The sequence below is a fragment of the Meriones unguiculatus genome, chromosome 5 (assembly GCF_030254825.1).
Source record: "Meriones unguiculatus strain TT.TT164.6M chromosome 5, Bangor_MerUng_6.1, whole genome shotgun sequence".
Taxonomy (NCBI): Eukaryota; Metazoa; Chordata; class Mammalia; order Rodentia; family Muridae; genus Meriones; species Meriones unguiculatus.
Genome location: NC_083353.1, coordinates 12,954,775 through 12,967,651, shown reverse-complemented (window position 1 = coordinate 12,967,651; position 12,877 = coordinate 12,954,775). Strand labels below are relative to the sequence as shown.

Sequence of the window (12,877 nt, the reverse complement as noted above, 5' to 3'; positions counted from 1 at the left end):
CATGGGACCAGGTACAGTGGTTTATGCTTTTAACACCAGCACTCAGGAGGGAGATGCAGCTGGATCCCCATGAACTTGAGGCCAGCCTCAAACTGGGGTAACTTTGAGTACACTGTGAACGGTGTCTCTGTCTATCCAGTTGTTGCTACACCAGCAGAGAGCGGAGAGCTGTCTGGACTTTCTGTGGTTGTTTTAAAGGCTCATCACCTGCCTTGTAGTTTGTAAGCAGGCTTCCCCTCTCACCTTTTGATTGGCTTAATAAAGAGCTGCTGGTCAGTATCTAGGCAGGAAAAGAAAGGCAGGACTTCCAGGCTGGGAGAGGGTCTCTGGGTGGGGTGGGGTCTGATAGTCACGGGAAGGAACAGGTGCTGGGACTGAAAGAGAGTAACGGGCCACAGGGCAGGAAGTAAGCCAGGGTTTTTCAGCTGACAATCTGCCCAGCTATAGTGCCTAAGTTTTTATAAGTAATAATAAATCTCTGTGTCTTTAGTCATCCTCCACTGGTGGGTCCACAAGGTCCTGCTGTCCTGCCTGCTCTGCACTCAAGACTGTGTAAAAAGACCCTGACTCAAAAAAAAAAAAAAAAGGGTGTGTGGGAGGGCTAGAGAGATGGCTCTGAGGTTAAGAGCACTGTTTGTTCTTCTAGAGGCCCTGAGTTCAATTCCCAGCAACCACATGGTGGCTCACAACTATTTATAATGAGATCTGGTGCCCTCTTCTGGTGTGCAGGCACACGACCAGGCAGAATATTAATACATAATAAGTAACAAACCCAAAACAGAGAGTTAAAAAACAGCTAATCTAGACAAACGAGTGAGGTCCAGCCTCAATGAAAGACTCTGCTAAACAAATAAAAATAAAGAGCGAGAAAGCAAGACAAACTATGTGGAGCTCTGGCCCCCACATGCATTTGCATGTGAACATGCCCACATACGTGCGTGAGTATGCACACATGCACACATGTGCACACACATGTTCATGAACAGGTTGATACACACAGTTGCTGAGAGGATGGAAGGCCTGGCTCCTTGTTTTTCTGCCCTCTCGTTTTGCGGTTCTTCAGGAGGAAAGGAAAGGTGTGCACTAAGCAAGGAGCTGTTGCTCGTGAGGCTGGAGGTACTTTACAGTCCAGGTCATGGAGCAGGCTTCTTGAGGCTTCCCTCCTCGGACAGTGGTTGAAGTGATCCAGATGTGAGGCTGCCAGGTGCCTTCACGGATGCTCTTCCTCCGCAGTGATGCGCAGCGGGGATTTGCAGGAGTGAGTTACCGAGCTTCCGAGGCCCTGGAGGACAGCTTGGGCTGGGACTTGTTCGTGGGGCCTGCTGCTTCCCAGTCGTGGCCCAGCAGCCTTAGACTAGCCTGCTGGTCGGCGTCGGCATGAAGTGGCTTCTTTATGGCTGACCCCCAGCCTCACAGAACAAGGATGGGAGCCTGGCTGTTGCTGAAGTCAACCCTGGCCCTAAGCACATTCAGAAGTCTCTGGAATTGCTCCTTCTTTTTCCCAGAAATGAGCCAACATGTCTATCATTAGAGGAAAAGAGAAAGTTGGAAGGGCAAGGTGGTAGAAGGACTAGGTGAGGTACCACAACTCACACCCATAACAGTATAGCCTAGGCTAGCTCCAAACTCGATGTAGCTGAGGATTACCTTCTCCTGCCTCTGTGCTGGGACTACAATCACGGAGCACCCCTCTCATTTTATGTGGTGCTAGGAGTCCAGGGCTCCGTGCGCCACGCAGGCATGCATCCTCCTTAAAGCTAATCTGTATCCCCGTGCTGGCAATTTTGAAGAGAATTCTCTAATGATGGGTTCCCCAGCCCTGTGAAGACAGCTAGTGCTGGCCCTGAACCAACGAATGTTCCTAGTTCCCCAGTGGCTGCTTACCTGCCCTTCTAGAGGTTTGCCCAAGGATGCTGTCCATCTGCCCTGGGGGAGGCTTCTGTGGCCTTTGACCCTAAATCTATGGTAGTAAAGTCAAGGCAGACATTTTGAAGAGGTCAAAGAGAACACCAGATGGAAACAATGGATACTGTTTCCTAGAACTGCCTGTTATTCTAGAGTCCCCGGAGACTTACCTTTGACTCAAGTCGCTCTTCCTGGGATCCTGGGATCTGGGGGTGTTTACTTCTTTTTATCTCAGCTTTTATCTGTGTCAAGTTTCCCCAAGTCAACAGTGTGGTGGCTATCAGAGGCATGGGGACACCAGTGGGATGGCTGCTGACAGCTTCCCAGATGGGAGTGTAAGACCAGGAACCCACTGAGACAGGCTGGTCTGCACAGATAATAAAAGCAAAATCAGCATGGTGTCAGCTCTTGGTGTTCCCAGGCCTGCAAGGTGACATTAAGCTTGTGTGTGTGTGTTGGGGGAGGGGGGAGAGGGGTCGGGTTCCAGACACCAAAATGATATTGTGCCAACTCCCAACTGTTGCCTAGTGTTGTCACAGAGCCCAGAAAGGGGAAAAAGCTGGGCTCTGTAGGACCAGGGAGGCAAAGGAGAACTGGCCTCTCAGCAGGTCCCCACAGGACGGAGACAGCATCTCAGGGCACAGGCTGCTGAGCTTGCCTTTCCGCGGGGAACCAGCCAGTCCACCAGACCATGGTCAGATTCTGCTCACGAGACATCTGGAGTTGCCCCACATATGCCAGAGGCGGTCCCTAAACTCAGGGTGCCATCTGTAAACACAGCTTTTCGGAACACGCACAGGGGGCTGGGGCTGAGCTGGTAGAGTGCTTGCCTGCCACACATACACAAAGCTCAGGGCCACCAGAGCACCTGCAGACACCAGACACAGGACTGCACGCTTGGACCCCCGCCCGTGGGAGGTAGATGCAATTTGGGGACTTGACTGCGTTCCAGGGGGTTGCAGCCACTTTCCTTTGGCTCCAGACTAAACTGCCTTTTATCCCTTTTTGTTAACATAACTCCTCCAGCCGAATTCCATCCTGAGCATACCTGTTACTCCTGGTCACAGGATATCTATGCATCTAAACGCTAGAGTACTTTAGAAGTACTTAACAAATGGTGCCTTGAATCTTGCCCAAAATAGCTGTAATAATGCTGGCAGCCACCCCCTTAGAGCAGTGTGCTATGCTGTGGAAAGCAGTTACTTGCTAAACTCTTGTAGAATTTTTGGTAGTGGAGTCATCATTCAACCCAGCCCACCTGAGGTTCCACTTGCCAAAGGCAGCTTAAAACAGCCATATGAAAACAAAGTCTGGCCCCAAGGCTGCTGCTGGACATACTCTAGTGAGTCTCTGAGGTGGGATTTGGGCCAGTCAAGTGAACTGTGCTGGGACTTACTAGAATGCTGGACTACTCAGGTCCTGCCTTCTGCAGCTGTCTTTTTCCTTCATAGCTGCTTCTCACAGACTCACAGACAGTACGTTACCAGGTGTTACTTGTGACACCTTATATGATGGTGACATATGAATTACTTGGGCCTTCTTTTCCACTTCCCCACATATTCAAGGTCACATACTTCCTCAAAATGCAAGAGTCTCCCCTTTCGCTGTCCTTTAGGGATCAGAGGCAGCTCAACTGTAAGCTCATACTCTGGATTCCTCCTCTTCTGGAACCTGTAAGGGAACCCCATGCTGCCACATGAGCCCCCACGATGCTGCAGTCTGCTACGGCTTCAAATTAGCCCGGTAACTCTCTCACCCAAAAGGACAGTCTCCACGAACATCAGACCTGTGACCTTTCAGATATTATGATCAAAGTATGTATAAACTGCTCTTTAAAAGTTACAACCCCGGGCTGGTGAGATGGCAGAGTGGGTAAAGGTGCTTGCCAAATCAAATGACCTGAGTTCAATACTTGGGATCCACACGATAGAAGGAAAAGACTGACTCTGAGATGTCCTCCGACGTCCACATGTGCTGTGCTATCTGTTTGCATGTACACACACATGCACACAAAATAAGTAAATTACAGGCATGTTCCACCGACCCTGTCTGTCTCCTCCAGTTTCCATTGTGACAGAAGTGAGTGGTCCTACGTGCCTGCCACACTGCTCTCTGACAATTTACTGTCCAGTTAGAGCGTATTCGCTAGGCTAATTGAATACATTCATAATGCTTATACTCACGTGTATCTTTATATAGGCTTTGAACACGGGTGTGCCAATACAGCCTGTAATCCCAGCACTCAGGAGACAGAGGCAGGACTGCAGAGGCCAGCCTAGGCTACACTCTAAGATCTTGCTACAAGAAAAAAAAATTCAAAATAAAAACTGAAATGGAGGCCTTTGTGGACGTTAGCATACTGCCATCCTGAGGGCTCTCATAGGCAAAGACAGGTGCTTCTAGCATAGGCCAGATGCTTATGTGACAGGTAAGGATCCACACGTTCTCACTCACTTCTGAGCAAAGGCATGGAAAGCGGAGGTCTGCCTCCACTTCAGGAAGACATCAGACCTCTGGAAGAGTGCTGAACCTGCTTCAAGAAAACCTCCCCCAAACCCCAGGCATGTCAGAAGACGGTAACAGAATGGGATGGATAGGGCTGGAGATGCAGCTCAGCTGGCAGAGTACTTGCCTTACATGCATGAAGCACCCCTGGGTTTCACCCCCGGCACCACATAAACCTGGCAATGTGGTACACCCCTGTTATCCAAGTACCTAGGAGATGAAGGAGGATAAGGAATTCCAGGTCATCCTTGGGCTACAAAGCAAGTTCAAGGCCAACCTCAGACAAATGAGACTGTCTCAAAATGGATGGACTCATTGTTTTTAGCAGCTTCATTTTACCGTCACATGGTTCCAGTTTCTCATACCTGAGGCCGGGTTCCAAACACATTTGAATCTGGCAGATTTATAGTAGTTCTCAGGGGCTCAGAGGTTTAGAGCATTGGCTCCTCTCCAATTCCCAGCAACCCACATAGTGGCTCACAACCGTCTATAATGAGATCTGGTGCCGTCTTCTGGCGTGCAGGTGTACATGCAGGCAAAACACTATATACAATCAATAAATAAGCTTTAAAAAAATTAAAGCAGTTCTCGGTCAGTCATTTCAGTGATTTGGCATGGAGATCTCCGAATTCTCCAGTTGTCTGAGAGGCATCATTGGAAGATAGGTGTAGACTAGCTGTATTTCCAGCAGACACAGGTTTGGTTCCTTGCATCCACATGGAAGCTTACTAGCATCTATAATTCCAGTTCTAGACACTAGGAATACACATGGTTCAGCCATATATGCAGAAATATATTCATTAAGCAAACAAAACAAAACAAAACTGTGTAATGGTGCACACCTATAATCCCAGCACTTTGGAAGGATGAGGCAGGAGTTCAAAGTTAGACTTGGCTACACAGGCTACTAAAATGTGGGTGGGTGCTCCCTTAGAAGATGTCTCAAAGTTCCAGTTGTAAATTAAAGCCTCGTACCTACAGAGGCCAGAGAGATGGCTCAGTGATTGAGAGCACTTGCTATATAGCAGAGGACCAGGGTTCAATTCCCAGCACCCATGTGGTGGCTCAAAACCATCCTTCACTCCATTTTGGGGGATCCAATACCCTCTTCTAGAGTCCAAGGATTCCTGGAAAGCATCAAAGAAGAAATGAAGGAGAAATGTGAAGGAAAAGGGCCCTTTACCCTGGAGTCTCCCACCACTTGGGTAAAAAATTTCTTAACAATTAAAATTTACTGTAAAGGCCAGCACACAGTAACAATATTTCTTTTAGGTATGTTACAAATATGCACGTTATAATAGCAATGTAACGCCTAAACATATATGGAGTATAGCCCTTTCCCAGCTGTGAACCTGTCATTTAGGCCACTGCAGGCAATACACAGAACTGTACCTCCTGCCCATACCCACTGTCAAGGACATGAACAAGCTGTCACCAGCATTAAACTGCACGCACAGGTGACATCTTTACCGTGAGCCCCTTCAAGTTCCAGGAACCCCCTTCCAAGGTCCCAATCTTTAACTATACCACTCTTCCTCCTACTTTACCCTAGTCTATATCACCCCAGTCCTTATCTACCGCCTACTTCTTTATTGCCTTAAGCAGGATGAAGGCTTGCTGCCTTCATCTTTCTCAGCAGCAATAAAGCACAGGGAGTGGACTCTGCTGCCACAGGCCCAGCTTTCTCCTGGGAACTAAAGACAGGACCCATCCAGAGAACTTAACTCTCACTTTGTCTGACATGGCCCACAGATGAGAAGACACAAGAGGTTTGATGACATTTAAAAGCCTACTGGTTACTACTGAAAATACTATACTATTAAGAAATATCAAGAGGGGAAAATGAAGGGCTGAGAGGCGCAAGCTATCCCAAACTATTTGGAGGCCACAGGGGCAGTTTTTCTTACAAAACAATCTACTACTTTAGCCGGGTGGGATGGCACACAATTTTAATCCCAGCACTCAGAAGGCAGATTAAAGCCAGTCTTGTCTTTACAGCTAGTACCAGGACAGCCAGGACTACACTGAAAAGCCCTCTTTAAAAACAAACAAAAACAAAACAACCCACTACTTTGTGGCTATGCATAAAACTGTAATCCTAGCACTCAGGGTGCAGACAGGATTAGGAGTTCAATGTCCTCACTACTTAGTGATTTGGATGATAGCCTGGGTACCATTTAACCTTATCTCCAAACAAAACAAACTGTATCCTCCCCCCTAAAAACCCCCAGCCCAACTAATCCAAAACAAACACTACCAGCAGCAGGCTATTTTGTTCAGGAAGTCCAAGTTCTAATTCCGTGAACTAAAAATGAAAACAAAACAAAACAGCAATGCCACCTAAATATACTAGATTTCACTGTAGTAAGAACAAAAAATTTTGAGTGTGGCCATGAAACAGCACAGCTATTTCTAGTCCTTTACTCCTTAAAAGTGAAGGACTTTAGGAAAGGGAAGAACTAAAACTATGAGGACAGCCACTATTTCCTTCAGGCCGTCATCCTGGGGTTGGCCCCTGCATAAGCTCACCGGAGTCTGGGGGTGAAGCAGGAGTCCTGGTGCGCTGCACGCTGCATCCTGGGAAGATGCAGAGGCACAGGACACCACAGGCACACTCTCAAGTCCATGTATTTTTGGGTTCTACAAATCATAAAATGAAGCTCCTTCTGGAATACCCTGAACAGAATTATTTTCAAACAGGAAATAAAAGCAAGAGCTGTAGAAAGATCACCCTTATCTCATGAACACTAGAAACTCAGGATATTGTCCTTTTCTCCAGTCAATATGTAACTCATTCACTAAAGTACATCCAATAATATGATGCTGATTCAGAAACTAAAGAAAAAGGACACAAGAATTCGAAGGGCTTAAATATATTTTATATTGATAATCTGTCTTTCTACCCTAAAATAATACATTATTATTTGTTACATACAGGATGAGGTGAGGTATTTGTAAAATATCTGATAAAAATAATTAATATACAGTATTCTACATGAGATGGAATCTTATGAACCGCTAGGCGTTCTGAAGTTTAACTCCATCTTCTGAATGTAACTGCCCTGAAAAGACTTATAGCTGTTCCCTAAAACCACGTTGAAAATGGAGGACCTTACATTTTCCCAGAATTTGTGCAGAAAAGGGAAAAGTACATAATTGGCAGTTACTCTTTCTCACATCCAAAGTTATACATTCACAAAAACCCAGTATCTCCATGTTTAGCACAAAAAGCAAAAAATACTGCATTAGAGATGTAAAAAATTTTCTGAATAATGATTAGGTTAATTTAACACCAAAGAAATTCAAGTGGCCAACAGTCTTGAAAACGCTTTATTGAAATGTGTGCGCTATGTGCAGATGTGTCTGAAGTGACCACAGCTGGAGAATGGACTTCTGAACCTTCTCAACAACCAAGTAAAAAAGAAAACCCCACTGGACTTGACCTCTAGTGTGAACAGAAGCCCAGCGAAAGGCATTCCTTCAGAACATTTCCATCAGAAACTAAAGAAGACAGCTACTGAATCTGGAAGCTGGTGGAGTCTCAAGTTTCCGAGGAGAAGCGACAGTTTTTTAAACATGTAGGGTGACTTCTTTTTTGGTACATTTGGATGAACATGGACTTCACAGTTCTTGAGAACACCAGGGGTGTTCAATTCTGTATGCTTGTCATGAAGAAACAGAGGGAAGGACGAGATGGCAGGAGAGAGAGGAGAACAGAGAGAAGGGCTCTCAGGGAAGACTGGAGCCCGACATGATTAGGTTTAAGTCTCATAGAAATTTATCAGAAGCTGCACATCTCAAAAGTCCTAAATTTACATTCCAAAAACTCCCCCATCCCCCGATCCACTGTCCCTTCCTGGAGCTAGTGTGAAAAATCTGAAACAAATATAAAGTGTCCATCCTCCACCCCTAACAACCCAAGGAGGCTCTACATTGTTTTTTAATAACACACAGGATTAATAATATAGGCATATAGGTGGCATGATTCAATTAAAAGACTTTACTTTTTATGCCAGGAAAAAAATAAATAAATAAAAGGTGCTAAAATTAGCACTAAGAATTTGGTTGACAAAATCTGGGAAGGTGAGTGCAAACCCTCAAGGCTCCCCTGATACTGATCTGTCTCAGCAAACCACAAATACAGAAACGCAAAATATGACTGAGAATGTGAGATCTTTAAAAACAAGACAACATAACTCAGGTTAACTTTGCTCAACAGTGAATAAATGAAATTCATCTACACCTGAATGAACATGTTTAACAGTCAAAAAAACTTTAAACAACCACAAAATGTAAAAACTTCCAACAAACACAAACAGGATTTTTTTAACGGGCACACGGACACCCTGCAGCAGATCTGCCTTTACTGGTGTGTCCTCTGCTGATGAAATCAGCCAGGCTGGATTCTGGGTAACAGGGCAACAGGACAGTTAGGCAGCAGAGCGCCATACCCGGCTAGGACCCCCAGGTTCCACTGCAGAGCTGGTTTTGTGCATAGGAGGCACATGTATAAGGGTGAGTCAGGCAGACATTATTCAAAAGCTACTCTGCCCAGTAACCATTGAATAACGTTGGGAAAGCTTTGGGCTTTGTATTTTATCTTTATTTTTTAAATTTTACTTATTTTTTAAGTTTTACTCCTTGTATTTAATTTTTTAAATAACAAGGCCACTGAAACTCATGCACGCTGCAAAAAACCTCATGCAGTAGTTAGGTAAACCATCCAAGCAGTTTTTATTCATTAATATTCATAAATACACACAGCAGCTTCATTAGAGATTTCAATTTTCCTCTTCAGTTTGAATGTGGAGTATTAGGAGAGCCTTTTGCATGTCAAGGTACAGGAAGCAGAGATCACCCTGCACTGCTACCTACATTTACCTGCTAGAAGTAAAAATTAGTTAAGTGGAAATGATTATCATATATATTTCTCTCTTCCTTTTGAATGTACACAATGTAACAAGAGTGACAGACCTGAAATTACAATCACCACACAAACCCAGGATAGCTGTTGTCCACTTTCATTGGCAAATACAGCACAGAGGACATTGTCTGCGAGTGGGGAGGTCATCAAAGAGGAGGTGGTGGAGGCTCATTTCCTTTATTACTCTCTTTTAAGTTTAGGTTTTCTAAAGCAACATCTAAAGGCATAATATCTACACAGCCCATAGCACCAAAATCTGCCATCTCCCCCCGTTCATCCTCATCTGAGGACGAGCTCTCTTCACGCACTAACGTGGACAGAAGAAGCTCCTGGACAAACAGGCTGCGGTCTGCGCGCTCACTTTCCATGGACTGGCGCTCTGCTTCAGACATTTTGGGATCATTCAACCTGTATAAGTAAAAAAAAGGAAAGCTCTTATTAGTAAAAAGTCAACGACTAACAAACGTTGAGGCCAAGTTCTACAATCTGCATGAGCTTTGGTTGGTGGTACCGGGTCACCTCAGTTATGAGCCGATAAATCCCCACACTGTGGTGCAAACCTGTGTTCAATAGATTCAATCAGAGAAAACAAACAAGCAAGCAAGCACAGAAACAAAAACCATGTAGACAGCCCAGACTAGCTCTGAAGAAAACCCTGGTTTTCTCTCTGAAAAAATAAAATACAGAACAAACAAGGACACTGCTAACAGATCGTATGCTTGGGGAAGAGAAAACTCCCTAACAAGAATTTTACCTGTGGGTGTAACAAGAGCACTGCAGTGGCCCTGCTCACCGAACCACTCCACAGTGAGGAGAACACACAGATCAAAAACTGAGTTCTAAACCAATGCGGACTGCTATCCTTTTCACCTTGCTCTTCCTGAAACACAGGCACGCACATAAACTCACAAAAGCACAAGCCATGCCATTTTCCTTTTTTCTTCCCCATTCTTTTCTTCTGGGGGTATGTGTGTCAGGCTCCTTTTTTTGAGAAAGGGTTTCTCTGTGTAGCCTTGGCTGTCCTGGACTCACTTTGTAGGCCAGGCTGGCCTAGAATTCATAGAGATCCTCCTGCCTCTGCCTCCTGAATGCTGTGGATTACAGGTGTGCCCCACCATACCCTACTTTTGGTCAGGCTCTTAAGGGGTGGGCCTGCAACTTGCTATGTAGATCAGGAAATTTGGCCTTGAACTCGGAAGAGATCCACCTATTTCTGTCTGTTAGGTGCTGGGATGAAAGGCTTACATCACCATGCCTGGCTATCTCTTTTTTAAAATGTGTGTGTGTGTCACTGCGAATGTATGAAGTCAGGTTGATTCTCTCCTTCCACTCTCATGTGGGCTCTGGGGTTGAACTCAAGACTGCCGGGTTTCCTATGCTATCTCATCAGCCCACCATGTTATTTTCCTACCAAGTTCCCAGAGTATGGAAAGACAGACATGATGGTCACTGGAAGGCTGGGAAACCAATGTTCATCCCCACAAAACATGGACAGATGCTAAATGTTGAAAATGTAGCTAGTTTGTGGCGGTGCATGCCTTTACTTTAATCCTAGCACTTGGAAGGAAGAAAAAAAAAAGTAAAAAATTTTTTACTTATTACCTATTATTATTCTACTTATTACCAACTTGTTAAAATGGTTCAAGTTCTTTCATTAAAGAACCAAACCAAAAACTATGGGAAATTCTGCTTAGCGTCAGCACTGATCTTTTTCACCACTTTTAATGACAAGGAAAGCAAACAGCTACAGCACTGGTTCAGGAAAATTAGCAGAACAGAGGGGATGGGAGGCACATGTGGCAGGCACTCAAGCAGAGATCAGCTAACTTGCTCACTTCTCAGTTAAAAAGCCCCAAGGAGTGATGAGGTTTGTGGCTCAAATGAAGGAGGAGCTAAACTGCAGAACTCAAAGGGCCAGAGCATGAGGGCCAGTTAGTTACTCACCTGCCACTAAAGCCACACTGAAATGGCCCATACCAGCCACAGTGAAGAGCACTCTAAGAATGTCACAGGAAACCAGGCACAGTGGCACAATCCTGTAATCCCAGCACTCAGGAGGCAGAGGCAGGTGGGCCTCTGTGAGTTCAAGGCCAGCCTGTTCTACAAAGTGAGTCCAGGACAGCCAAAGCTACACAGAGAAACCCTGTCTCAAAACAAAACAAAACAAAAACAACAACAACAACAAAAAAGAAAAGAAAAGAAAAGAAAAGAAAAGAAAAGAAAAGAAAAGAAAAGAAAAGAAAAGAAAAGAAAAGGGGGGCGGGGAGGAGAATGTCTGTCACGGGAGAATACTAACTGGTTGGAGCCTGAGTAATTCCCAATACAAATTCCCAATACAATTACAGACGTGCTCAGCTTTGGAAAAGGCCTTTGGTCAATTTGGGGGGAGGGATTTAGAAGTGAAATCTGTAACAGAGATACAGGGTGGACAGAGGCTAATCACAGTGTTGGATGAACTAGAGACATACAAATGGTGGCCTCCCTGCTGAAGAAAATACTACAATGCAATACTATTCTAACTTTAAGGGAAGTAACTTAGAAAATGCCTCAATTCTTGAGGGGCAGATAAAATCTGGCACTAGGGCTCAATGTTTGATGGGTCAGTTTTGTCTGAGGCTCAAAAAGAACTGCTAAGCTTAAGGTCTTCAAACTAGAGTTGGCCATTATCAAAAGACAGGACCGACTAAGACACCTGACCACTTCTTACCATGTCAACTACCTCCCTGGAGAAAACTATTTCCTTACAGTCAGTTCCGGGATAAGATGAACACTACACACAGGCTAATCCCACAGAACAGGAAATGTCCCTGCTGATGCTGCAGCTGCTTTCCTTGTTCAAAGTTCATAATGTATGTTAACATATTTGACGTTTCAGGGAGCCCCAACACAACTAAGCTCAATGCTGGCCTCTAACTACTATGTAACCAAGGAGGACTTTGAATGTTTGATCTTCCCACCTGCACTGTAAGAATGCAGAGATCAGAGGCATATTCTACCATGTCTGGTTACTGAAAGCTGAGGCAGGAAGGTGTGTGTTCAAGGCCAGCCTAGACTACATGGTGAGACTTGGTGTCAGAAGGGAAAGGTAGGAGAGGATGGTCTGCAAACTGCAGGGCATCAGGCACCACAAAGCTTCAGGAGGCAGCTGTCCTCCAGAAGTGGCAGCTTGTGTCTGCTGTCAGCACTAAGACTGCCCATGTTATGCGCTGGCCATTTTTTGTAAAAATCTTTTGTTTTAAATCACAGGGAAGAACCCTCAGATTAACCTTACTGAGTGGTTTGGGATTTAAAAAGATGTGCACTACGCATGCACACACTAACACACAAAGGCACAAACAGGGCCATGTCTTCTTGCCTTTTAAAAATTACATGTATTAGTTACATGCTCACGCGGGCTGGTGTTCATGTTGGCCAGAAGAGGACATAGGACACCACAGAACTGGAGTTACGGGTACTTACTTGTAAGCCCCCTTTTATATTTTAGTTTTTTGGTTTTTGAAGATGGGGCTTCTCTGTGTAACAACCTTGTCTATCTTACAACTT

General features: G+C 45.1%; 1 protein-coding gene across 3 annotated transcripts in view; it reads right to left on the bottom strand.

Annotated features, from left to right (window-relative positions):
* Positions 1–9,120: 9,120 nt before the first annotated feature.
* Positions 9,121–12,877, bottom strand: part of Kcmf1 (potassium channel modulatory factor 1) — a 61,799-nt gene continuing 58,042 nt past the window's right edge. For all 3 annotated transcript variants that reach the window (XM_021664044.2, XM_021664046.2, XM_021664045.2), the window contains exon 7: positions 9,121–9,742. In XM_021664044.2, the coding sequence (XP_021519719.1) occupies positions 9,481–9,742 (262 nt within the window). In that variant the 3' untranslated portion in view covers positions 9,121–9,480. The remainder of the gene's footprint in view (positions 9,743–12,877) is intronic.